Raw genomic sequence first — 23,217 nt, 5'->3', positions numbered from 1 at the left:
ATTGCACCACTGCACTCCAGCCCAGGGGACAGTGCGAGACTCCATCTCAAAAAAAAAAAAAAAAAAGAATTTTCAACTTCAAAGAAACAGCACAGAGTCAGTTGTGATCTTGCTTCTGAGAAGCCAACTCCAGAAACCCCAAAACCAATGAAAGAACTCCATCCTTAATATTCTGTTCCTCTAGAACTACTCCTGGTACCAAAATAGCTCTAGAGGGACAGAAGTAATAGGATAGATGTATATATAAAGGGGAGTTTATTAAGGAGTGTTGACTCGCAATCACAAGGTGAAGTCCCACAATGGGCCATCTGTAAGCTGAGGAGCAAGGAAGCCAGTCCTTGCCATCTGAACTGCCTATCATGAACTGGGTGCTTTCTGACCTATCTAGCCATAAAGCGGGGTGTGCACAGCAGTATTCCATCATCAAATGGAAGTGGTATATACATGATCGGGCTCAAGCAGGTCCTGAGGGCACAAGTAAATTACATGAGGAAGTGGCTCAAATGCCCTGCCACCCTGCCTTCTCTCCCCCAGCCTGCACCAATGGCCTCATGGCAGGGGTGGGGGTGTTCCCTATGATCAGTTGACAGAGGAAGAGAAGACTAGGGCCTGATTTACAGATGGCTGTGGATGATATGCAGGCACCACCTGAAAGTGGACAGCTACAGCACTACAGCCCCTTTCTGGGACATTCCTGAAGGACAGTGGCGAAGGGAAATCTTCCCAGTGGGCACAACTCCGAGCACTGCACCTTCTTATGCACTTTACTTGGAAGGAGAAATGGCCAGATATGTGATTATATACTGATTCATGGGCTGTAGCCAATGGTTTAGCTGGATGGTTAGGGACTTGGAAGAAGTATGATTGGAAAATTGGTGACAAAGAAATCTGGTGAAGAGGTATGTGGATGGACCTTTCTGAAGGGTCAAAAACTGAGGATATTTGTATCCCATGTGAATGCTCACCAATGGGTGACCTCAGTAGAGAAGGATTTTAATAATCAAGTGGATAGGACGACTCGTTCTATGGACACCACTCAGCCTCTTTCCCCAGCCACCCCTGTCATTGCACAATGGGTTCATGAACAAAGCGGCCATGGTGGCAGGGATGGAGGTTACACATGGGCTGAGCAACACAGACTTCCACTCACCAAGGCTGACCTAGCTACGGCCACTGCTGAGTGCCCAATTTGCCAGCAGCAGAGACCAATTCTGAGCCCTCGATATGCACCATTCTTCAAGGTAATCAGTCAACTACTTGGTGGCAGGTTGATTATACTGGACCTCTTCCATCATGGAAAGGGCAGCAGTTTGTACTCACTGGAATAGATACTTACTCTGAGTATAGGTTTGTCTATCCTGCACACAATGCTTCTGCCAAGACTACCATCTGTGGACCCATGGAATGCCTTATCCACCATCACGGTATTCCACATAGCATTGACTCTGAACAGGGCACTCACTTCACGGCTACAGAAGTACAGCAGTGGCTCATGCTCATGGAATTCACTGGTCTTAACATATTCCCCATTATCCTGAAGCAGCTGGATTGATAGAACAGTGGAATGGCCTTTTGAAGTCACAATTACAATGCCAACTAGGTGACAATAGTTCGCAGCACTGGGGCAAAGTTCTTCAGAAGGCTGTGTATGTTCTGAATCAACGTCCTATATATGGTACTGTTTCTCCCATAGCCAGGATTCATGGGTCCAGGAATCACGGGGTGAAAATGGAAGTGACACCACTCACCATCACCCCTAGCGACCCACTAGCAAAATTTTTGCTTCCTGTTCCCGCAACATTATGTTCTGCTGGCCTAGAGGTCTTAGTTCCAGCAGGAGGAATGCTGCCACCACACAACAAAGATTGCCACCTGGACACTTTAGGCTCCTCCTACTTCTAAGTCAGCAGGCTAAGAAGACAGTTAGTGTTGACTGGGGTGATTGATCCAGACTATCAAGATGAAATCAGTCTACTACTCCACAATGGAGGTAAGGAAGAATATGCCTGGAATACAGGAGATCCCTGAGGGCATCTCTTAGTATTATCATGCCCTGTGATTAAGGTCAATGGAACACTACAACAGCCCAATCTAGGCAGGACCACAAATGGCCCAGACCCTTCACGAATGAAACTTTGGGTCACTCCACCAGGTAAAAGACAACGACCTGCTGAGGTGCTTGCTGAAGGCAAAGAGAATACAGAATGGATAGTAGAAGAAGGGAGTCATCAATACCAGCTACGATCACAGGACCAGTTGCAGAAACGAGGACTGTAATTGCATGAGTATTTCTTTCTTATTTTGTTAAGAACATGTTTGTGCACGTAGACACTTACTCTGGATATAGGTTTGTCTATCCTGCATGCAATGCTTCTGCCAAGACTACCATCTGTGGACCCACGGAATGCCTTATCCACCGTCATGGTGGATGAAGAAACTACCTTCATTTCCTTTCTTTTTCCTTTATCATGTGACATAAGATTTATTGACATCATATTAGCATTTAAGTGTTAACTTTATGTAATAGCATTTGGGCTGGGGATTGGTGTGCTTCCAGTTGTAGGAAGGATAGGTGTAATTATGACCTTATTGTCTTTATTTGAAGATTATGTATGATCTCAGGAGATGTGTATGGGTTCCAGTTGACAAGAGGTGGACTTGTGATGGTTAATATTGAGTTTCAACCAGATTGGATTGAAGGATGCAAAGTATTGTTCCTGGGTGTGTCTGTGAGGGTGTTGCCAAGGAGATTAACATTTGAGTCAGTGGACTGGAAGAAGCAGACCTACCCTCAACGTGGGTGGGCACCATCTAATCAGCCGCCAGCATGGTTAGGATAAAAGCAGGCGGAGGTGGCTCACACTTGTAATCCCAGTACTTCGGGAGGCCGAGGCTGGGGGATCACAAGGTCAGGAGATGGAGACCATCCTGGCCAAAATGGTGAAACCCTGTTTCTACCAAAATATAAAAAATCAGCTGGGCATGCTAGTGCATGCCTGTAATCTCAGCTACTCGGGAGGCTGAGGCAGGGGAATCGCTTAAACCTCTCGGGAGGTTCTCCTCGGGAGGAGGAGGCGGAGGTTGCAGTGAGCTGAGATCTCGCCACTCCACTCCGACCTGGCAACAGAGCAACACTCCATCTCACAAAAAAAAAAAAAAAAAAACAGGCACAGTGGCACACACTTGTAATCCTAGCACTTTGGGAGGATGAGGCAGGAGAATTGATTGAACCTTGGAGGTGGAGATTGCAGTGATCCGAGTTCGTGCCAATCCACTCCGACCTGGCAACAGAGCAACACTCCATCTCACAAAAAAAAAAAAAAAAAAAAAAAGCAGGTGGAAGAGCATGGAAGGATGATTAGACTGGCTTAGTCTTCTGGCCTACTTCTCCCATGCTGGATGCTTCCTGCCCTCAAACATCGGACTCCAAGTTCTTCAGCTTTTGGACTCTTGGATCTTCGACCACAGACTTAAGGCTGCACTGTCAGCTTCCCTACTTTCGAGATTCTGGGACTTGGACTGGCTTCCTTGCTCCTCAGCTTGCAGATGGCCTATTGTGGGACTTTACCTTGTGATCGTGCAAGTCAATATTCCTTAATAAACTCCCCTTTATATATACATCTATCCTATTAGTTCTGTCCCTCTGGAGAACCCTGACTAATACAGGCTGTTTCCCTTTCTTATGGTTTGTGTGTTCACTGGAATAGCACTTTTAATTTCCTTCAATAACTTTTCCTTTGCATTCATGACTTGGCTAACTGGTGCTAGAGGCCCAGCCTTCAGTCCATGTCAGCTTTTGATGTGCCTTCCTCACTAAGCTCAATCATTTCTAGCTTTTGATTTAAAGTGAGAGATCTGTGGCTCTTCCTTTCACTTGGACACTGAGAGGCCACTATTGGGTTATTAATTGGCCTCATTTCAATATTACTGTGTCTCAGGGTGTAGAAAGACCCGAGGAGAGGGAGATGGGGGAATGGCCTGTCAGTGGAGCTGTCAGAACACACACATTAAGTTTGCCATCTTATATGGGTACAATTCATGGCACCCCAAAACAATTACAACAGTAACATCAAAGATCATTGATCACAGATCACCATGATGGATATAATAACAAAGTCTGGATAATTTGAGAATTACCAGAATGTGACACAGAGACAAGAAGTGAGCACACACTATTGGAAAAATGGCATCGATAGACATGCTCAATGCAGGGTTGCCACAAACCTTCAATTTGTAAAACAACAAACAACAACAACAACAACAACAAAAACAGTATTTGCGAAGTGCAAAGTACGACAAAATTAGGTATACCTATAATTCTCATTTCTATAGAAGATACCACCATTTATAACAACGATGATGAAACTTGCAAGCTAGTATCCCTGCAGGGACCATGAGTCCAAATTCCAGCAAGAGAGAGGGTGGAACCTGTAAAAGTCTCAGTGTAAACTAGGCTTTTCTTTCTGTTAATGTAAATGTCCAAAATTAACACCAGAGTAATGATGCATGGGTGGAAGCTGAAAAAGGCTCAGAAATAAGACAGAGGGAAATAGATTGTAGAGCCCACACAATAAATTTAAAGAGGTGGTAAGGTAACAATACCATAACCAAAGATGGACAATACTAGCACAGAAAGGTTGCACGAACTAAAAATAAAGAAAGAAAGAAAAGTAGGCTTTTAATTCAGTGATGTGCTATGGAAAGATTTTCCTTATGGAGGACAAACACATCAATGGCAGGTATTAGTAGTGTATCAAAACCATAGTGATCTCTAAAAAAAATATTAATAGTAGTGAAAAAGTCTCTGTTAGAAAGCAACACGTTAGAAATTTAAGAGCTGATGTCATCTTTAAATATTTTTGACAAATTTGCAAGTGTTCATTAAATTTGTGTTTTATCCAACATTCTCTGAACTAAACTGATACACTGAATAAGGTTTATATGATTCTCTCCATATAAAAACTTTCCTATTTTCCCAAATTAAATCATATTTCTCTTTCTTTCTCTGTGCTACTAAAGATAGTTTCCACTGTCCTACCGGACTGAGTTATTTACTGAGTCTTGTCAGTTACTGTCAGTAAAATATTTTAATGACTTAAGACGTTGGTGGTCACATAGTTATCGTAAATTTTTCAGTTACATGGTTTCATTGGTGAGTTTACCTAGTTCCTAACAAAAATTAGGCATGGTGGCATATGGTGCATGGGTACAGAGGTCCCAGCTACTTGGGAGACTGAGGCGGGGGGATCACCCGAGCCCAGGAGTTGGAGGCTATAGCGTGGTGTGATTATGCCTGTGAAGAGTCAGTGCACTCCAGGCCTGGGCAACACAACAAGACCCCATTTCTTTTTTTTTTTTTTTCTCTTTTTTTTACAGAGTTTTGCTTTGTTGCCCAGGCTGGAGTGCAGGGGCGCGATGTCGGCTCACTGCAAGCTCCGCCTCCCCAGTTCATGCCTTTCTCCTGCCTCAGCCTCCTGAGTAGCTGGGACTACAGGCGCCCACTACCACACCCGGCTAATTTTTTGTATTTTTAGTAGAGACGGGGTTTCACCATGTTAGCCAGGATGGTCTTGATCTCCTGACCTCGTGATCCGCTCGCCTTGGCCTTCCAAAGTGCTAGGATTACAGGCGTGAGCCACTGCGCCTGGCCAGACCCCATTTCTTAAAAACACACACATACATATTTGCTTCATTAAAATATTGCTGATCATGGCTGACAAGTTATTATTGTCTCTCTATTAAAGAGAGAGACAACAAGGTGGGGGAGAATGTGAGGAGGAGCCCAAGTCCAATGCAATCACTGAAATCCAAATGCAACTGGAAAAAGAAGAATACCAGAAAATGGAATTCATGGACCTAAAGAGAAAATGCTGAATGCATCATCTTGGTAAATAAAAGTCCTGTTATGCACTGGGGTCCCTTAGCAAAGGATCTTTCACCCAGAAGATACACAGAGAGTCAAGCCAGGTAACTCCAAGGCCAACATTTCTCTCACTTACCTCTGCTGGCTGGCCATGCCTCACGGGGGAGCAGGAGCTGCAACACTGGATGGCACAAAGCCCTAGCAAACAGACTCATGACAGTCAGACTGTCTGGCAAAGGGGAGACATGCTTACTTGGATATCACAGGAGAAGATGGTCTCTTAGGAATGCCTCCAGAAAACTCGCATCTTTTCAGAGGGGACCCGAAGTTCACAATGGGAAGAGAAGTTGCTGTTCGCTGCCCCCGCTTCACCTTCTCCACCTGTAGGGGACACAGGATAGCTACAGTCCTTGACTGGCACTACTTCCACAGTTTATGAGACTAATACCCCAGATGGAACAATGCACAGCATTCTTTCAGAGGGATTGATATGAAGCTATAATGCTTCACATGACAGGCATCTTTGCAGGGAGGCAGGATGAGGTCATCATATTTACATTATCCAGTTAAAAAAAAAAATCAGCCTCAAAATGCAAAGATTTCCTTCTCCTTGTTATCTTTCAAAGAGTTAACAACACAATCATATTATGGTCCTAGACATATAGGAACTGAAAAGAGTACAAAGATGTAAAATCACTACAAAAAATTACAAGTGGGTGAAAATGTGGTTATAACATCCGAGACAGTGAGCTGTGGCCCCTGATGGTATACACGGTATAATGGGGTCTGCAACCCCATCTAGTCCTGCAGGTCTTCCCATTACCTCCCCTGGCAAAAGGGAATAGACATCAGTGCCTAGCCTGCACAAACGTTAGCTCCCTTCTCTCCCTATCACACTTTTCTGTAGCAAGTCCTCATTTGGCCCCCACACTCCATCAATCCCTTTAACACTAATCCACTGTATAGTAAAATCCAAGAGTCTAAAACATGCACTTCTAAGAGCCACAACAGATTTGAAAAGAAAATATGGCATTATAAAATGCAGTAGTTTTAAAATAAGTCCTGACATTATTTGATATTCCTCCCTTCAACAGGTGAGGCTTAATTCCTCTCCCCTTGAGCGTGGGTTGATCTTAGTGACTTACTTAAAGGACACTGCAGCTTCCCGATAGCTTGCCTGGAGGGAAGCCAGCTGTGGCATCATTTGGATACTCAAGCAGCTTTATGGACAGGCCCATGCAGTGAGGAACTGAGGCCTCCTGCCAACAGCCATGAATGAGCCGTCTCAGACGAGGCCCAGCTGTGCTTTCAGATGATGCAGCCCTGGCCAACATCTTGACCACACGTCATGAAAGACCTTGTACCCAGAACCACTAAGTCACTCTGAATTTCTGACCCAAAGAACCCATGAGTTAATAGATATTTGCTATTTTAAGCTGCCAAGGTTTGAGGTTATTTGTTAAGTAGCAATTGATAACTAACAAAAGTAGTATGGCATTGTGTAATTTCTAAATAAACAGACACAATTGGGGGTGCCTGCTCAACATTTAATTTACTGATAGTACCAGTATGCCATCAAAAATGTTTAAGCTTGGCATACTAACACGTGCCTGTAGTCCCAGCTACTCAGGAGGTTGAGACAGGAGGATTACTTGAGCCTAGGAATTCAAGGTCAGCCTGGGCAACATAAAAAGACCTCATCTCAAAAGAATATTTAATGATTACTTTGTAGGTAAAAGTTGATGCAGATCCTCAGTTCTAGTTAGGTGCACAGGCAAGACTGACCCAGAATCAGATATCTGTAAAGAGGAAGACAGAGGATATATAGAACATTCCTTCTGACTCCTGTCCTCTGGAGGGCAGGCTGTGACAAGGACATCATTAAGAATTTGCTCCAAGGTACTAAGACTTAAGAGGGTGCAAAAACTTAAGTTATTTTCAAAGGTTGGTTAAAATTTTGAACTAAATCTACCCTTTCCTGCTTTGAGCAGTCCCAGGAGATTGATGGAAACAGAGAGCCCAGGTCAAGCACAGAAGTAATAACACCATCAGACAGAACACGGTTTGTAGGAGTGAGTGGGTGGGTGATTTTAAACCTACCAGAGAGGCCTCTCCTCCTGCAAGGGCTTCTTTCCCAACATCTCCTGCGCCAGATATAGATGTAGATGTAGCTTTCTTCTTCTCAATGTTTCGAGTGGGTGAAGACTTGTAAGAAGGGTTAAGAGGGCCAAGAGGAGCTAAATGAGGACAGACAGGGAATACTAGAAAGTTACAGTATAACAGCCAGAAGGACAGAGAGTACAGATGGAAAAAGTAGAGCAGAGGTGGGAAGAACACATTTCTGTTAAAATACGACCTGGGCAATGAATATCATACTTTTCTATTGTACACAGGATGGATCTTACCCTAAAAAGGCTCCCATACTCAGGAGTCAAGTTTATTCAAGTTTATTTCAGGGGTTAAAAGTCTGAACTTTGGAGCCACAGAGACCTAGCACTGCCACCTAATAGCTGGATCACCTTGGGCAGGTTATTTAACCTCCCTAAACATTGATTTCCTTGTGCACAAAAGGGTTAACATAGCAGATCTGACTGCTGTGCTTGGAAAGGCCTGCTTACATGGGTGGCCCTTGGCTGGCATCTGGGAACTTAGATTTCAGGAAGGGTTCCCACCATTAACTGATGGGTGTCTAAACTGTTTATACAAACAGTACGGTTTATGCTAAGCATCTGCTTTTCTTGTGGGAGTCTGGAATCTGGGTATGTGCCTGGGAGGGGATGCCTACATATCTAGCCCCCAGTAAAAACCCTAGGCCATGAGTTTCTAGCCAACTTCCCAGCCTGGTAACATTTCATACATGTTGTCACAATGTGTTGGTAGAGGAATTAAGCTCATCCCGTGTGACTCTAGTGGGACAAGACTCTTGGAAATCTGCAGCTGGTTACCTCTGGACTTAATCCCATGCACCTCCTCCATTTGCTAGTTTTTTCATGTTTCCTCCTACTATAATAAATCACAGCCACGGGTTGGGCATGGTGGGTCACCTGAGTTCAGGAGGTTGAGACTAGCCTGGGCAACATGGTGAAACCCCAGCTCTACAAAAAATACAAAAATTAGCTTGGCATGGGGGCACACTCCTGTAGTTCCAGCTACTCTGCTACTCTGCAGGCTGAGGCAGGAGGATCACTTGAGCCTGGAAAGTTGAGGCTGCAGTGAGTCAAGATCGCACCACTACACTCCAACCTGGGTGACAGAGAAAGACCCCATCTCAAAAAAAAAAAAAAAAAAAAAAAGGCTAAGAAAGAAAAAATAAGTCAGAGTCATGAATGCAACTATGGTGACTCTTCCAAGTTCTCCTAGTCAATCATCAAACCTGGGGTGGTCTTGGGGAAATCTGGCACAACTAATGTCAGAAATGGGAATTGCTGGAATGACCCTAATTCGCTGAAACATGGTAAAATCACATTTTGGGAAAAGGACAAAAGGGAGGAGAACAAACCTGTGATGCCTGGGTGGCTATGAAGTTATCCATGGTATAAAACAGCAGCTGAGCTGTTGCTAGAGGTAAAAGTGACCTATGGAATTTAAAGATGACCAATGCAGCTCCAAGAGAGTTGGCTCGATGGATCCCCCTGGCTGCTTTTGGCTGTCGCACGCTAGCTAAAGCGAAGGAAAAAGCACAGCCCAAGAGATGCCTTTGGTTTTTGTTTTCTCCTCCAAGTGAGAGTGAGACACAGCTTCCTTGCTTTTTGCCAAGCAGTGGGTAGGTTGGAATTTAAACTCCAATATTAGAATCAGAACAAGTCTCTGTAATATATTTTTCTGCTAGGACTTTTGCGTAATGGAGCCTCTGGAAAAAGGGAGCTATGAAAAGACAGGCAATTTCTAGAAAAAGACACTCTTTCTGAGTTTTAAAAATTGACTAGGGACCACTATAAATATAGAATGCCCTTCATGGGGCCCAAAACTATAAAAAGATCCTGGATGCTGCTAGACTGGGTCACATACAAGTGCCCACAAGACAGGGATTGTTCTCTGATGGGACCATCCACAGTCAAGCTGCTCATTGGCTCTATATTTCTGATGCAGAGTCTGATTATATTCCCAACACATGACTTCTACAAAAGCTCCAAGTCACATCACAGGCGATGTGACTCTTTCAGCCATCTCTGACAGATTGAACTCCATCCCCTCTGGGGCAAGTGTCACTGCTGTTAATGTTTTGTGTTTAATTTTCTGGAGTAGCTGCAGTTTGTAATAGACTGAGATCGTGACTATATTTCCTCTACCTTTCTCTCACTACACGTGTAAGTAAAGGAATTTGCTAAATGCAGCTGTCACTGGAAAGGGATTGATCCTTTCTAGGCTGCTCACTGGATAAATGATCAAGATGAAAGGGCTCAGAGGTGATACAAACCTACTTTAAAATGTTTTGAAAATTTAGGATTTTAGCCTAATACCTGAACACAATATATCTTTCTGGTTAAGCTGGATTAAAAATGGGTTTTAACAAATGCTTTTGTCCTTTCTTTGAAAGGTCTGGGTGAGAGTAGGGGATGATTAAGAAAATGTAAAGTTTTGATTATTGAATAGGACATGGAGAAAAACAACATAATCCAACACCTGGGGTGATACAGCGATAGGGAAGGACATTTGTGCTCTGTTTTTCATAACTGCTCCTGGAAGTGCTCTCCTTCCTGAAGGAAAACTCCCTGTGCTGAAAGCACCTTGGACTCAGACCCATGGCTGAGCCTAGACGGCACGTGACAGCATGACTATGAGTCGGCAGGGGTGGGGCCAGCTCCTGTACGTCCCACAGAACACCTCCAGATGCCGTCTGCACTTGCCAAGAAGATGAAGTAGGGTCACTGGTAGAACTGCTTGGGACTGATGGCCTCAGGCAGCCCCCATAAAACCTGGGACAGAGCTGAATTACCTGCACTGGACTGAGCACCCTGAGGTACCAGTCACCAAAGTGGGAGGCCACGTTGGTGACTGCCTGACCAATGATACCCTGTTAGTGTACCCTAACATCTTCAACTCTTTGTTTCCAGGGAACCACATGAGCCCTTGGGGATCACAGTTCCTATGTGCGTGCCATGATTATCATGACACCACGTCAGGCCTGGAAGGCATTCAGATCAGTTTCAACTTACTGGCCAGAGCTGTTCTGGGCCTGAGTTGATGCCATGGGCCAGGTAAAAAGATTCATACAGCAACTGATGGAGGAGGTCACCTGGCTGTCTCAAACAGACCTTTCTAAGGCCAGGTGCAGTGGCTTAAGCCTATAATCCCAGCACTTTGGGAGGCCGAGGTGGGAGGATCGCTTGAATCCCAGAGTTTGAGACCAACTTGGACAACATAGGGAGACCCTATCTCTACAAAAAAAAAAAAAATTAGCTAGGTGTGGTAGCACACACCTATAGTCCCAGCTACTCAGGAGACTTAGGTGGGATGATCACTTAAGCCCAGGAGGTTGAGGACGCGTTGAGCCATGATCATGCCACTGCACTCCAGCATGGCTAAGAGCAACAGAGCAAGACCTTGTCTCCAAAATAAATAAATAAATAAATAAATAGAAAAGAAAAGAAAAGAAAGAGAAGAAAAAAGACAGACTTTCTGGTTAATGAGATTTGCTTTAACTGCTAAGTCCCAGAACCGCTAAAGGACATAACTGAGATCAATATTGCAGGATGGTCTCACCCCCTGCTGTATGGTGCTCCACTGAAAAATTTTCTGTAAAGACACCTTGGCCAAGGGTCAAGTGGGTGGACTGTGCAAAAATGAGCTAACATAGCAGGCCTGACTGCTGTACTTATAAAAGCCTGCTTACAAGGTTAGCCTTTGGCCAGCACCTGGGAACTTAGATTTTGGGACGACCCCCCCTTTAACTGATGAGTGGCTCACTGGGCATAAACAAACAACATGGTGTATGTTGAATACCTGTTTTCCTTCTGGGAACCTGGAATTTGGGTATGTGCTGGGCAAGGGGTGCATGTGACCAGCCCCCTGTAAAAACCGGGGGCACTGAGTCTCTAAAAAGCTTCCCTGGTTGGCAACATTTCACACATGTTGTCATAACTCATTGCTGGGGTGAAAGGCATCCTGAGTGGCTCCACTGGAGAGGACTCTGGAAGCTTGTGCCTGGTCTTCCCAGGACTTTGTCCCATGTGCCTTTCCCCTTTGCTGACTTTGCTTGCATCCTTTTGCTGGGGATCCTGTGAGTCTTCCTAGCAAATCACTGATCCTGGAGTTGCTATTAGGGAACCACAACATATTCCTTATTCTCAAAATGGGGTACTTCCTACTTGCTAAGGTTTTTTGATATATAATTCATATACCATAGAATTCACCCTTTAAAAAGTGTACAGGACAGGCATGGTGGCTCATACCTGTAATCCTAGCACTTTGGGAGGCCGACGCAGATGGGTCACGCTTGAGCCCAAGAGTTTGAGACCAGTCTGAGCAACATAGTGAGACCCTGTCCCTACAAAGAATCCAAAAAATTAGCCAGGCATGGTGGTGTGTGCCTGTAGTCCCAGCTACTTGGGAAGCTGTGGTGAGAGGAGGGCTTGGAGTTCGAGGCTGCAGTGAGCTATGATCACATCACTGCATTCCACCCAGGGTAAAAGAGCAAGACCCTGTCTTTAAATACATATACATATATATACCCATACACATATACACACAATTTGGAGGTTTTAGCACATTCACAAGGTTGTGGAACCATAACCACAGTCTACTTCTAAAACATTTTCAAGATTCCCCAAAGAAACTCTTTGTCCGTTAAGCAGTCACTCCCCTTCCTTCCCTCCTCCAATGTCTGATAACCACCATCTATTGTCCATCTTCACGGATTTTCCTATTTCAGACATTTCATGTAAATAGAAGCATACAATTTGTGGCCTTTTGCAACTGGTTTCTTTCACTTAGCATAGTATTTTCAAGGTTCATCTATCTTGTGGCATGTATCTGTATTTTTTTTTTTTTTTTTTGAGATGGAGTCTCACTCTGTCACCCAAGCTGGAGTATAGTGGTGCAATCTCGGCTCACTACAGTCTCCATCTCCTGAGCTCAAGTGATTCTCCTGTCTTAGCCTCCCAAGTAGCTGGAATTACAGGTGTGCACCACCACACCCACCTAATTTTTGTATTTTTAGTATTTTTAGTAGAGATGGGGTTTCACTATGTTGGCCATACTGGTCTCGAACTCCCTAACTCAAGTGAACCGCCCGCATCAGTCTCCCAAAGTGCTGGGATTACAGGCATGAGCCACCATGCCTGGCCTGTATTTCTTTTTATAACTGAATAATATTCTACTTTATGGGTATATCACGTTTTGTTTCCACTTTGTGGCTATTGTGAATAAGTTTTGGTACAAACATATGTTTTTAATTTCCTTGGCTGTATACCTAGAAATGGAATTGCTGGGTCGTAAGGGAACTCTGTGCTTAAGTTTTTGAGGAACTGCCAGACCATGTTCTACAGCAGCTGCACATTCCCACCAGCAGTGTGTGAGGGAAGAGTGTCTCCACACCTCCACCAACATGTGGTTATTTCCCCTTTTAAAAAAATTCTAGTCATCCTAGTGGATGTGAAGTGGCAACCCACTATGGTTTTGATTTGCATTTCCCTAATGATTAATGATGTTGAGCATCTTATGAACTTATTAGCTACCTGTACAACTTCTTTGCAGAAACGGTATAACTGTTTGGAAGCAGCTACAACTAGGCAGAAGTTTTATGTCATTTATGTATCATCACACTGAGTACACTATCTTGAGAATAGAGAGTAGAGTAGACCTGACCTTAGGCGGACACAGTACTGCTCATCTGGAAACAAAGAGAATCCCAGCCCCCACGAATCCTGACATGATGACTTGATCTGCTTCGATAAAGGCAGAGCTCTGATGGTCTGGTCCAGTGTTTCTCAGACTTCAATGTGTAGGTTGGGTGGGGCCTTCCAACCAAGCTCCTAGATGCTGCTGCCATTGCTGGTCAATGAATCACCTTTTCAGTAGTGAAGCTCTAAACTTCTGTTGAGCTTTTATTCTGTGCTAATCATTGTGCTATCTCATTTGCGTGCACTCTCTCATTTAATCCTCACAATAATTTAAAATAGCTCCATCTTATATATGAGAAAACTGAGGCTTAAAGAAGTTAATTAACTTACCCCCAATGGTGAGAGCTAGTCAATGGCAGAGCTGGCTATGGGACTCCCCAGACTGGTCTACAGGCTATTTTGCCACATCATCTCTTAAGAAGTCTACTAACCTGCAGAGTTCATCAAGTGGGTTTCTCTTCCCCTAAAGGACATGCTCTCACTCATAAAATAATTTACTCACCTCTGTGACACTCAAAAGAAACATAAAACAGTAAAACACTGGTAGAAGACGTTATTAACCAATGAAGACATTTCACAAAGCCAGCAAATAGGAAGTAAAATCCAAAAATTCAGGAGTAAATCCTAGGCTGACCAAAACCTCTTTGGGCATTTTCCCTGGTGTTACCAGCTTAGCCTCTTTTACCTGAATCACTGGCCTGCCCAGAGAGCATGACTGAAGCTCTGCTTCTGGCTAAAGAAGACTGTGTGGGTGTCAACAGTCGCGAAACAAGAATGGCTTCCATTGGACTAAGGTGCATGCGATGAGCTGAGGGATGGAATCAAATGAAAATTTTAAAAAGCAAAATTAAAACAAAACAAAATTAAACGTTTAAACAACACAATGCATGGTGCAAATTAACTTTTGGGTGGCAGAACATGGAAAATAAAAATATTTGAACAAAGGATGGATTTGGAATGTGTCATAGTAAAATAAAACAAATAATGTGTCCTTTAGAGTTTGGGAAAGTGCATTAATTGTCACGAGGTACCAGAATCCATTCAATATGCTATTGCAGTACAGTGACCTGTATCACTCAGAGAATTAGCCCACCTCCCAGATGTAATATGGATTCAGGAAATCATTTATGGCCAGGCATGGTGGCTCATGCTTGTTATCCCAACACTTTGGGAGGCCAAGGCAGTTGGGTCACTTGAACTCAAGAATTTGAGACCAGCCCGGGCAACATGGCGAAACCTCGTCTCTACAAAAAATACAAAAAAATTAGCTGGGCATGGTGATGTGCGCCTGTAGTCCCAGCTACTTGAGGCTGAAGTGAGGGGATGGCTTGAGCCCAGGAGGCAGAGTTTGCAGTGAGCCAAGATTGTATCACTGCACTCTAGCCTGTGCAACAGAGAGCCTGTCTCAAAAAAAAAAAAAAAAAAAAAATCCTTTACTCCAAGTAGAAAAAAATTATGCCTATAAAACACTTGTTTGAGGTCCTGTGCTAAGAAACATTTCATAACACACTGATTTTTAAATAAAATGTCATCCTGTAATTGTATAAAAATATATCTTTTCATACTTTTGCATGTCAATAAGGGTAAAAATTAAGTGAAGAGGCACAAAAATACAAACAGCCAACTGATTATCAGCTTTAATGAAAGATAGTAGTATTCATAATCTAGAAGTCAATGACCAAAATATTTAGATCAGTTTAGAATGTATTATATATGGCAATGAATTAACTTTTCCCTCACTCTGTATTCGGCTCTTCATCACTTCCAGGTTCCTGGTGCTTACCATGAACTGCATCACAGATCAGTAGCATTATGAACCTTATAGGGTCTCTGATACACATAACATGCCTCTGGGATAGAGGTACAAAGTCAATGTCAGTGGAAACAACCAGGAAGGCACATCAGCCTCTGCCAAGTCGCAACCAGCCTCTTGCTCTGCCCTTGGTGATAACTTGTGCTAAACACTCCACTGGCACCTGATACTTCTTCAGTGTTGCTTTAGAATAAACATTTAGTGCATGGAGAGCTTCCCTTATTTCCTTAACCTATATACTCTGAAAGGTATAAACAGACTTTCAGTGACTTATCTGAGCCTTTGTGAGAATGCAGACCGTGTTAAATCTACTCAGGTTCTGGAACTGGCACACGTCCCATACACATCATCTCCCAACTCAAAACAGAGTGCCACCCATTCTTTTCCTCTTTTAGAGGCCTCATTAGTTCTGTGCTTCTCTTTTCATCTACAAAATGGGCAGGCCTATAAACCACAGATGATGGCAGAACCCCATTTTTTCACATATCTAAGCCTCCCATGTAACTATAACTTATCAATTCTGCTCTTTCTGGTTAATCAACTGTATTCCATCACTGACCAGGTACTTACTTTAATGGTCACATCTGCCCATTGGTTAATTAATTCCTGGGCAAGCTAACTCCTACATGCAATGTGGAAAACAGAACAGTCTCTTTCAGACTGGGAGACTGCATTAATTCTTGCCTCTATTCAACAACGACCTGGCTCTAAAGAGCCATGCCACGTTCCAAAGTCCCACTGACAAGGCCCTAGGGCTCCCACATTCAGACCACAAGACTAGGACAATGATGGTATCTGCAGAAGGCTCAAGAGGAGGCTCTCACAAAGACCAACGTTAAGATGCTCACACCAGAAAAGAAACAAACTGGAGAGACCAAGTCTACATATTCACTTGCCTCGGTCTGGGGAATAGGATATTGCCGCGGTGGATGAAGACAGGCGTTTACTCATGGGAGGCTCCGTCGGCTTTGGCAAATTCATAGTTGATGTTGAAAGTTTGTCACATGCTGCAGAGAAATGCATTAAAGACATTGGTATTCATCACACTACTGTAGAATCGAGAAACACATATCCCAAAGTGTCCTTCCTGTCCTCATCCACACATCTCCTAAATGCTGTGGCACAGCATGCTCTGCTTTCATCATCCTGGCATCTCATTATCCTAATCTGGAAATGCCCAGGCTACAGCAGCCCTTGGTCTGCAGCAAGATCTCTGCAATTTCTTCACTGTGTTGTCATCTTCAATTTCAAATGTTCAACCTCACTCAACTGTTCAACTAAAGCCATGTTAATCCCACCAACAAATCATTTTCTTTTGTCTAGGAATTTTTGAGCATGCTCACATCACACAAAAACAAAACCAACCTGGACCCAGAGACAAATCACCAACCACTGGAAAACGCCTTATGGTCTGACTGTCACTGCTTGCTGAAACCGATTCTTTTATGAAGGTTATCTATAGCTCAGGTTGGAAAGAGATGAAATTCGTCCTCTCGGAGTTGTATTTAAAGCAGAACGGCCTCTTTAGCAGTTGGTTTTCCTTTTCTTACTTAGTAAGAGACAGATCAAAATGGCCCTTTCGCAAATGCTTTAACTGTTTGAGGTTAGGATTTTAACAGGTGACCTTGAGTTTGGTGTTCTCATGTTCCAGTCATTATTTCAGACTGGTCTCTAAATTAAACCATTATAGCAAACAAAGAGATGCTGACAGTGCCCTGTCAAGCTATGTTAAAGCCTGAGGCCAAAAGAAAAATGTGTGCTCTTGGTTGTAGAAAAAGCAAAGTCATCAATAATATTTTCAAAATCTACTCCTTTGTTCATCTTGTTTTCACATGAGAACTGCTATGAGAACTGCCGTGTTCTATAATTTCTGCTGACCAAATGACAATCTTAAATAATTTTTTTTTTTTTTTTTTTTTTTGACAGTCTCACTCTGTCTCCCAGGCTACAGTGCAGTGGCACGATCTCAGCTCACTGCAACCTCCGCCTCCCGGGTTCAAGTGATTCTCCTGCCTCAGCCTCCTGAGTAGCTGGCACTACAGGCGCTCGCCACCATGCCCAGCTAATTTTTGTATTGTTAGTAGAGACGGTATTTCACCATGTTGGCCAGGATGGTCTTGATCTCTTGACCTTGTGATCCGCCTCAGCCTCCCAAAGTGCTGGGATTACAGGCAGGCGTGAGCCACTGCACCTGGTCCCAAAATTTTTAATTAACTAAAGCTGAAGTAAAAGTATAATAAATTTGATTTGCATAGAAACAAAGTATTTAAAGTTGAAATGTGAGTTTTAATACTCCTACTTTTCAATTTTTCCATATTTTAAACTACTTTAACGTTTTGAAAAAATTAAACATTAGAAATTACATAAAACCATGTATATAGGGGTGCACATTTTCCCTTTTGCTTCAGGCTCTGATATGCTCAGCATGGCACTGGCCTTTAGAAATGTGTTGTTTATTATGGATTGTTTTGCACTAATTTTGATTTTAAAAATATCACATTAAGATATTATTTTATCTTTATTACTGAGATTTTTGGCACTCCCTTAAATTGTGTGCTCTAGTCAAGTACTGCACTCATTTCACCCTGGCCCGGGCCCTGGGTGCTGATTCCCAGTGGGTGATTACTCCATCTCTCTGCACCTTTCTCTTCTTTTTTCTTTTTTTTTTCAAGACGGAGTCTTGCTCCATCACCCAGGCTGGAGTGCACTGACACGATCTCACTGCAACCTCTGCCTCCCGGGTTCAAGCAATTCTCTTCCTCAGCCTGAGTAGCTGGGGCTACAGGCAATCGCCACCACACTTGACTAATTTTTATATTTTTAGTAGAGGCGGGGTTTCACCATGTTGGCCAGGTGAACTCCTGATCTCAACTGATCTGCCTGCCTCGGCCTCCCAAAGTGCTGGGATTACAGGCACAAGCCACCATGCCTGGCCCTCCTGCACCTTTCTTAGGGGGAAAGCCAGTGCCCACGCTAGAGGTAACTCTGCTTGTGCAGCAAAATTGCTGTTACGAAGCACCCCCAATAAGGATTATTAATTGTCAAAGGAATGTCAGAAACCAAGGATACTGATTCCTGCTGCTAATATGACTTTCTGCATTGCTGGTAAATACTGCATCCCTTTTACATCTTTTTTTTTTTTTTTTTTTTTTTGCCAGTTAAAGATGGATTGAATTTCTAAAGTCATTATTAAATGGGAACAAAGTTTGGCTAGTTCTGTTCTTGATCTAGACCAGAGGAGTTTCTCAGGCCTGTATATAAAACAGCCTATTAGACAGAGAGATAAAATCAAGCACAAAGCCAAATTATCTAATTATTCGGATTCCCAGTGTTAGCACTGATAAATTCCCTACCACTCCCTCTCAAACACCTCTACAGGAATCTATCACTTTAACACTAAGCCTAAGTTTTCCATTCAGAACTCTGGGTGAATACAGGTTTTGGTAACCAGAAGTAATCAGAATGCCCTACTACTTAATGTCTACAACAGATGATGAAGAGATTGTTAAAGATCTGAATGTGCAAAAATCCAACACTGACAAGATTTTCAAGGCAGACATTAGTGAGCTGAGGATAAAATGTTTCCAGGGCACTAAGATGTAAGGCATGCACCACTCTATAATGACAGAGGAACAAAGAAATATGGGTATGTCATTCATGTTGCTAGGAAAAAAAAAAAAATTGTAACAGGCCAGACTAAGAAATCAGTTGTAAAAGTGCTTGACACAGACGTGGTGATGGAGGAGGGTGATCAGAACAGTTATCACAAAATGCTATGGCACAGTGATGCTCGGATATACCGTTGGTGGACTCGGCAGCTGCGGCAGTGGTCCCTGCATCCGGAGGGAGGGTGCTGGCTGCTAAACCTAGAGGAGGGGGTGGGGTATTTTCTGATTCACCTACACAGCAAAAAATCAGAGCAAAGAGAGGTAAAAGAAAAAAGTCCCAATTTCTTGTTGCTTCTTAGTTTCTAATTAGGAAATTAGAAAAAGTAACTGAAATGCATTGTTGGCTTTTCAAAAAAGAAAAAATAAAGTATATTTACTGCCCAAAAGTTAAAAGCACAATACAGCAAAGTCAAGAACTGTCCTGTAAACTCAAATGCATTTGCTCTCAGATAAAGCTAGTACACACCTCCTGCATAATAGAGTGCTAAGATCGCTGAAATGTAGTGAGACACTGAAAAGAAGGAAAAGCCATCCAGAGACTAGTAACAATCCATATACTAAATTCTAGATTTGAAAATTTAAAGATGAATATGAACTGGTAATGAAATAAGTCACCCGAAACAAAGTCGAAAAAGCAACAAAAATTTAAAATGAAGCAGGAAATAGTCCAGCCCTTTTTGGAGGGTAACTGCCACTCTGCTTTTCCTGATCGCATCTGGAAAGTAACAGAGTCTCTTGCCGTTTCCCTCCCCTGAAGTCAGACCAGCCCTGGGCTTGCCAGCTGGGCCCAGCTCACTGGGCTCTGCGTTCAAAGTCTTTTCTTTTGCTCTCCCTCAATGCCCAGTTTTTGTGTCAACTGCTGTTTGCTATCAAGAAGAATGCATAGATCCCCTTCATAACAAATGCATGCATAGGAATCTTGGCAGTTTTAAACATCACATCTGAACGTGGTGCCTCTGAAAAGCTGTACAAAGCATCCCCCAGATCCTGGAGACACCCAGCGGTGCCCATGATCCCCTGCCTGCTCCATTATTTCCCACCCGGGACCTGAAATACAGGGGCAACCCTACACTCACCATCATGTCCTCCGGGTCCAATGGCCAGTGGTGTTCCCCACGAATACTTCTTTTTCAGCTCCAGCTGCTGTGTGCGCTCCAGGGACCGGCGCATCATCGCCTCCAGCCGTTCCTACACAGTCATGTAAGGCGAGTGTTAACAAGATTAACCACCTGGCCCCACCACACTGCCTGCTGCCTCAGAGCATGGTGTGAGTCACCAAATGGGGCTTTCTGTGCTCAGCATCCAAAATCCAGGCATATGTGCTCTCTCTGCCACACCAGCGTGTTCTGGGTAGGTGAAGAGTAAACAACGCAGCTAGGCTAGCACTGGTTCTCAACCCGAACACTGCGCGTCCTGTCCCCTCCCCTCTCTGGGGAGAAGCTGCCCTAGGAATAATGCCCAATAAGCATTAACTCCTTGAGGCCTATCTCAAGCCACTTTGCCCTATCCAGGAGAGCTGGAATTCTGCTCCAGAACCAAGATCATCTTTTCTAGTTAAAAGTATAAAACATTTTGCTTTGAGAAAATTTTAATGCAAATATAATTTGAGTTTTTGGGGTGATACATGACACTGAGATCTATTTTGCAAAGCTGCATTTTCATCTTAGAACTTCTTAAAGGGGAACCAACTGTTTTACATAGTGTGACACTTTTCTGCTATATAGTAATCTGGGATAACATTGCACATTTCAAAATTTTCAAGAGGCAAGAGTAAAGAACCTTCTGGCCACAAAATAAAGCATCCATGCATTCACAGTTACGTATGTAGAGGAGGCAGGGAGGCAGAACCCAGTAATTTTTAACCAGAAGAGAAAAACAACCATTAGGCTTCGGCTTCTCTTGTAACAGTATTTATCAAAAACACTCTCCTGTATTACCCAAATTGTTACTTTCATAAAGTTGTCCTTGGTGCTGCAGTGAAGGTGCTCTAATTCTGCGCTCCCCACCACCTCCATGACACTGCAAATACCAACTCCTCTCCCTATCTCCACTGGAGAAGACCTGAGCTAGCAGTTATAATGACACCCTTTTGCCCTCATAAAGCCCAACCCTGAGATGCTCCAGGAATTGGGTTAATTGTAGCCTGACTCCAAAACAAAAAGATACAATTGTCTCATGGCTTAAAGAAACACACACAGAAGCAAAATTAAGTTAGGACAGCATCAACTGAGTAACCATGACTTAAAGATCAGGAAAAGGCTCCTTTATGTCACACTTACTAGAAACATATAAAGGTCATTTAATAGGTATCTGGATTTATCCCTTCTGTCTATACCAGAGGGATGAGATGAGGATCTGGCTTCTCCACATCTCAGCCTCCTCTGCATAATTTTTCTCTGAATAGCACTTTGCTAAGAGACTGCCTCTCCAGGGACCTGTGAGCAGAAAGGGGGATTTTTACCTCCTGTAAGTCTTATATTTGTATTAGCTATTAACTGTGCTCTTGTTTTTGGCCTGAGACTCTACAATCATGAGTATGCATGCCTTGGCAGAGTCCAGTCCTCACGATCCTGGCCCATTAAATGATGATGGCCAACTCGGACAGTCTGCCTGATAAAAGCTGGGGCTTGGAGGGAAGAGAACTCTGCCATGTGATGCCTGAAGTACAGCCACTTGAGATTGGGGCTGAATAGTATTTCATTATATGGTTTTAACATAAAGTGTTTAACCAATGACCTAACTGAAGTGTTGAAACCTTTCATCCTAGAGTGAATTAAGTACTGGGTAGGTTACGGTAGATTTCCTACATGCCAGAAGGACCTCAAAAAGTGGTCCCTTCTCTACTACGGGACCGATGAGAACAAAGAACAAGTGAGCTTCACTGAACCAGCCTGACCACTGATCAGCTATCTGGGGGGCATCGTTGTAAGGGAATGAGTGCTCACTGAAAGCCAGACCTGCCCCTGGACTTTTCAGTGGCCTCTAGAAAAACTACCCCTGCCATCCATCTCCAGCCGACTGAGCTGCTCCAAATCCCACCACTGGAGATTCATTCCTTCAGACCTTGAGGTGGCTGATGAAAACACAGCTGTCCCTGAGAGAAAAACACACTCACTTTGTATCACCCACTTTTGGAGAGATGATGAGAAATAGATGATAACCAAGTTCTAAGAGAAGAGGATTTATGGAACTCCAAAAAGTCAGAATGGGGTGATTCACACATACAGAAAACAAAAGTTGTCCAGTGCACAAGTCTTATTTAATGTTAGTCCTGTATAGGTCAGTATTGCCTCGTGTTTGTGTGTATCTTTTTGTTCCTTCATATGGGACTCCATATCCCAGATTTGGACTCAGGAGGTAAGGATTCAAATCCCACCTCTGCCTGCCGCTTTTTATCCCTGTGAACTTGAACTAATCATTTCCATTTCAAGGAAACTGGGCTTTAGCTTCCTTGCCTATAAAATGGGATGAGCTTACCTACATCACCAGGTCACGCTAAGTCTATGGGATAATGACTAGTATGCAGTAAGTCCTTAAAAAAGCTAAGTGAATCTGAATTTAAGAGGAAGATTCTTATCAGGACCATTTACAGCAATAGTTCTCAAATCTGAGAGATCAGGTAGGAGAATCCCCTAGAGAAATTGTTAAAACCCTGAGGTTTATCCCCAGAGTTTCTGAGTCAATAGGTCTGGGGTGGAGTCTGCTGAGAATCTGCATTTCTAACAAGTTCCCAGGTGCTGCTGGTCATGGGATGCCCAAGCAAGAGCCACTGGTTAGAGGAAAGGCTGAGCATGAGAAAGTGAGCATGAGAAAGTTCCATCACATTAGAAAAACAGTATTAATAAGTATCAGAACTGCATACTGCAATTCCTGCCAAGTTCTGGTTCTCCTGAGTATCATCTGATGATCAACAGAGGATGGGGAAAGGGCAAGGCAAATCCTTGTCCCTAGAATCTCCTCTATTAGGTAGGGCTTAGTGGAAGGAAAGAAGGAAAGAATGAAGGGAGGGAAGGAAGGGAAGGGAAGGGGAAG

At 43.4% G+C, this 23,217-nt stretch overlaps 1 protein-coding gene across 4 annotated transcripts in view; it reads right to left on the bottom strand.

Moving 5' to 3' along the window:
• The window catches only part of MAP7D2 (MAP7 domain containing 2), a 116,762-nt gene that overhangs the window by 29,983 nt on the left and 63,562 nt on the right, over positions 1-23,217 (bottom strand). The window contains exons 4-8 of one of the 4 annotated variants that reach the window (XM_011940190.1): positions 20,262-20,373; positions 19,318-19,416; positions 16,414-16,524; positions 7,964-8,100; positions 6,117-6,244 (exon numbers count right to left, since the gene is read on the bottom strand). In XM_011940190.1, coding sequence (XP_011795580.1) covers positions 6,117-6,244; positions 7,964-8,100; positions 16,414-16,524; positions 19,318-19,416; positions 20,262-20,373 — 587 coding nt within the window. Of the gene's footprint in view, positions 1-6,116; positions 6,245-7,963; positions 8,125-14,389; positions 14,513-16,413; positions 16,525-19,317; positions 19,417-20,261; positions 20,374-23,217 lie in introns of all 4 variants that reach the window. The other 3 variants (XM_011940189.1, XM_011940191.1, XM_011940192.1) reach the window with 3 other exon arrangements.

Source organism: Colobus angolensis, unplaced genomic scaffold (genome assembly GCF_000951035.1).
Source record: "Colobus angolensis palliatus isolate OR3802 unplaced genomic scaffold, Cang.pa_1.0 Scaffold188, whole genome shotgun sequence".
In the NCBI taxonomy this organism is placed as follows: domain Eukaryota; kingdom Metazoa; phylum Chordata; class Mammalia; order Primates; family Cercopithecidae; genus Colobus; species Colobus angolensis.
Note: the sequence above shows the minus strand (reverse complement) of the source record. Positions and strands in the feature narration are given on the sequence as shown.